The sequence below is a fragment of the Nanorana parkeri genome, unplaced genomic scaffold (genome assembly GCF_000935625.1).
Source record: "Nanorana parkeri isolate BGI_ZX_2015 unplaced genomic scaffold, ASM93562v1 scaffold293, whole genome shotgun sequence".
Classification (NCBI taxonomy): domain Eukaryota; kingdom Metazoa; phylum Chordata; class Amphibia; order Anura; family Dicroglossidae; genus Nanorana; species Nanorana parkeri.
This window is the reverse complement of record NW_017306561.1, coordinates 649,327-653,479: the sequence shown is the minus strand read 5'-3', so window position 1 is coordinate 653,479 and position 4,153 is coordinate 649,327. Positions and strand designations below refer to the sequence as shown.

General features: G+C 39.4%; 1 protein-coding gene across 1 annotated transcript in view; it reads right to left on the bottom strand.

Moving 5' to 3' along the window:
* TRPV3 (transient receptor potential cation channel subfamily V member 3) overlaps positions 1–2,245 on the bottom strand; it is a 23,318-nt gene extending 21,073 nt beyond the window's left edge. The window contains exon 1 of the mRNA XM_018557633.1: positions 2,145–2,245. Within this exon, the coding sequence (XP_018413135.1) occupies positions 2,145–2,245 (101 nt within the window). The remainder of the gene's footprint in view (positions 1–2,144) is intronic.
* Positions 2,246–4,153: the final 1,908 nt, after the last annotated feature.

Here is a 4,153-nt window from a genome sequence, read left to right as displayed (position 1 = left end):
ACAAAGAAAAAAGTGTTGCGCGCCCCCCCCCCCCACAATCACCTTAAATTATGTTTCTTAATCCGATCATCTTCTTCTTTACTGTCCTTTTCATCCCTTATGTCCCTCCAGCGCTGGTGCGGGTCTCCGATCCAGCGCTGACTCCTCTGTCCTCCTCTTTTCTCATGTCCCACGGTGTGTGTGCGGGTGCACACTGCTCCATAAACTTACCTTGTGTCTCTCTTTGTCTCTTGGCTGAACATCTGAACTGCGCCTGTCGCAAGATCCTTTGCGGCCGCCCGAGATTCTTCAGTGGTTCGGACGGAAGACACAGGTAAGTTTAAATCTGTTTGAAAAGGTTTTTTTTTTTTTTAAGTTTTTGCATATATCTACTGCTTGCCAGCTGATGGATGGATATCCCAAGCATAGCTAATGGTTCTGTTACGGTTTATCTTGGGTTTCTGGGGGTTCACAATCACCTTTGCTTGTTCCCTCTTCTCCTGTTGCATACTCCATCGTGCATGTCTAACCAAAAACTTTACTTCAAACATTAGATGGGGAAGGTTTAGAACTCCTGCCAGGTGATCAATGCTATTTGGATTTCCCATCCCTTCCTGTCCAGCTAACAATGTTTTACCACACAGGACACGGAGGAAGCTCTCCAACAGCAACACAGAATTAAATAAAAATGCTTTGTACAAAAGGGGGAGGCTAGCACCTCTTTAACATTTCTTTTGTGCCCGGTCCTGTTGCAGACTTTCCCTCACTTCCTCTCTAACAAAACATTGTCAGCAGGAGAGGAAGTGAGAGGCAATTGCTCAAACCATGCCCCAGATAGTAAATATCCAATAGGCATTCTAACCCTTCCCCATTCTATCCAAAACTAGAAAAAACATTTTGGCTTGACATACATTTTAAACGACCCTCTAGAGAGTCAGAGCCAGCTGTCAGTCAGGTAGTGGGGAGGATCCCGACAATATTGTCTGGATCTGTCCTGGCTGCAATGCGATACGTAAATGTCCTCCTGTGACCCAAAAGAGAACTATGGCTAAAAAAGGTTTGACCATAGTTATTTTTTAATGGCTAGAAAAATAGAAAAAACCCAATAGAAAAATAATAGTAAGAAGAAGTTAATTAGGGCTGATTAGGTTGAAAAAGGGTTAAATAGGAACAAACTTTCTTTAGCAACTATTTTTTTTTACTTGTCAGAACGCTTGAACGGACATCAAATGGAGATCAAAATTTATCTTTTTGATCTGCTAATGAATAGAACAGTTCAAATACAAAAGTCACAATAATATTACTTTGTATCTATGAATACTGTGTCTGAACATTGTTTACATCAAAACTGAAGCAGACTGAATCCAGAGCAAATCAGAACCATTCATTTTCAAACCTTAACTGAACAAACTGAACATGACTGGCTGCCATTGACAACTACTCCAGATTTTATCTGCTCCAGTTTTGATTAATTCCTCCCACTGTGTATTTTGATGACATTTTATGGGTATCACAGCTGGTGTAAGGCCACTTTGTTAAAGGTGAAATTTTACTTTACTTTATTAACAATGCAAACTTTCAAAACACATTGTTTTTTTTGCCACACAATATATCATAATTAGCCAATAAATGTTATCAGCTTGACTCCAATACATTCTTCCCCAATCAATAGCTAACATATTAAAACACATAATATAATAGTACTTTCACTTTGGGCACGGCTGTATTGGAATATTTCTAAATTGTTCAGGAGCACAACTGATTCAAGAACTTCCAACTTCCACCTTTTAATTTAGCTCCATAGATTTAAATAACATGCCCCAAAACTGCAGGGTTTCCACTGCTGATTAATTAGATTAGTTCTAAAGTAAACCTGTCACAAACCACTGTAAATTTCGACCGAGTCCTGTTGACTTAGTCGAAATTAGCATTGTAGGTGGCTCTGCTGGCACCCTCCTGATTAAAAAAAATTGGCTTTTGTAGAGGGCACCTATCAGACTACACAACCAATGGGAAGACCTGTGAGGATGGAAGGGGTAGGGCAAAGTTTGACTTTTACTGGAGAAGTCATGCAAATAGAAAAACAGAGAAGAGAAGGACTGAAAAAGATAAAGGAAGCCATTTCAAGAGTTCAAAAAGCATATGTGCTATTACTGATATCTCACCTCTTCTTCAGCCCATTGTCTAAAGGCTTGTGTGTCCTGGGTGGTGTCCCTGGAGGAATCCGGTCCTTAGCCAATAGCGCCACTCCGTCGTTTTTACTCATCGTTCTGCAATGAAGGCATAATATATACATCCATAAATCCGCACACCAAATAAACATCCAATGCCATTTTGAGAAACTGCAAAAGTCACTTTTGGGACACCATACCTGCCAATATTGTTTTTGCATCAAAAAATATTTAAAATACAACACATTACAATAGTTAAGAACTGTAATGACAGACAACACCAATTATTTTCAGCTATCTCAGGAGCACATCAGCTTTGTTGAAATCAGTTTGTATTATTTCAAAACAACGCCTTGTATAAAGGTGCACATAGAAGTATTCTTAATATACACAACCCATGAACATACATTATACAGTGCACACAATGAGAGAAGACATCTATATATACAGAACTAAATGTGTGACTATTACAATGTCCCTACAGTCAGAAAATGTTTTTGTACATGAACTATATTACAGTATCAGGGGACATATGTAAATCTAGACTGTCACATCTCTGGTATGTAACCAGCCAAGGAGCAGTTAGAAGGGAATGCCAATTTTCATCTAAGAACATGATTGTGACACAATAGACACGGCAGAGGATTATAATGTACGACAGTTACTGTAGTCCGGGATGGGAACAGGCTGTTTGTCGCTGTTGATGTGACAGTTTTTACAAAAGGATAATAGGAAAAAACACACAATGAATGAGTCACGTGACAGAGGACGCTGATGTAACAGCTGCACAGACAAATGCATCCAGCTGTTTAGTTACACTCACAAAGTCAGTCTTTAACTTTTACATAACAAAATACATGGAGGATGTATTCTCAATGTACAGGTATGTTTTTTGGGGGGGAGTCACCCACCAGATTTCTATATTTCTCAGGGATTTTGGTGCGGAGATCACACATTACAAAGGTGGATCTTATTCTCCTTCTTTTAACTTTACATATAATTCAGCAGTAGAAGTGAGGCTCCTTGAGAAGGACATAACTTATCTATAACCAATCCGTCTATACCAATCTTTAGGGGCCATTGTTTTCTGTGCAGTACCGAAATGTACAGTACAGCACAATGTTCAGTTACAGTGTATATTAAAGTCAAAAGGTTTTCAAGTTTTTTCAAATGCTGATGAAATCACTTACAATGGATGTTGCACTTTGTAAATGTTTTAGCTTCCTGCACAATCAGCTGCTCCTCTGAACATTGGCCTTGTTATCCTGTTTTAGGCTCTGTTCACACCTAGGCATCAGCGTTTTCACACATATAGGGCATGTTTAGTTGAAGTGTACCATCTAGCGTGTTTAGTGTGGTTTTTAGTGTGGTTTTGCGTGCGTTGCACATTTTTAAGCGCGATAGACGTGCATATACAAAGATGCACGTTTTATTGAGCAGATTGAAATGCATTGCAGTGAAAGAACAAACGTGTGTACAAACGCACAAAAACGCACACAGCAATGTGCAAAACGCTTCTGTTGCATCTTTTCATTCGCTTCCATTGAAGTCTATGCCTTCATCTTCAAATCAATTCCTGTGGTCCAAAAAGGCTACATGCCGAGCCATGACTCCTCACCAAGCTGGAAGTAAACATAGCCCCAGCTAGCCATTGGTCCAATCCCAACCACTGAACAGTCCAATACATGTACCTTAATGCCTGTTCTTTACAAGCTGTGTGCAACCTGACAGGTTCACTTTTAGCTCCTTATAGCCGAGCCATTATGGATAACATGTCTTACCACGGCCTGCAAGACACAAAACCACACCAAATACACAGCAAAGCTCCTTTGTGCATCTGTATACCAGCACATGCAAAGCATTTACAGAATATAAATGCAAAGAAAGCTTTTATTTTAAAATGTGAAGAATTTGTCCTTAAAAATAATTACTTGTGGTTTGATGGAAAGTTTTATGTAGAGAAGTATTTTTATCTATCAGCTATGGGTGGCAAATTTGCACAC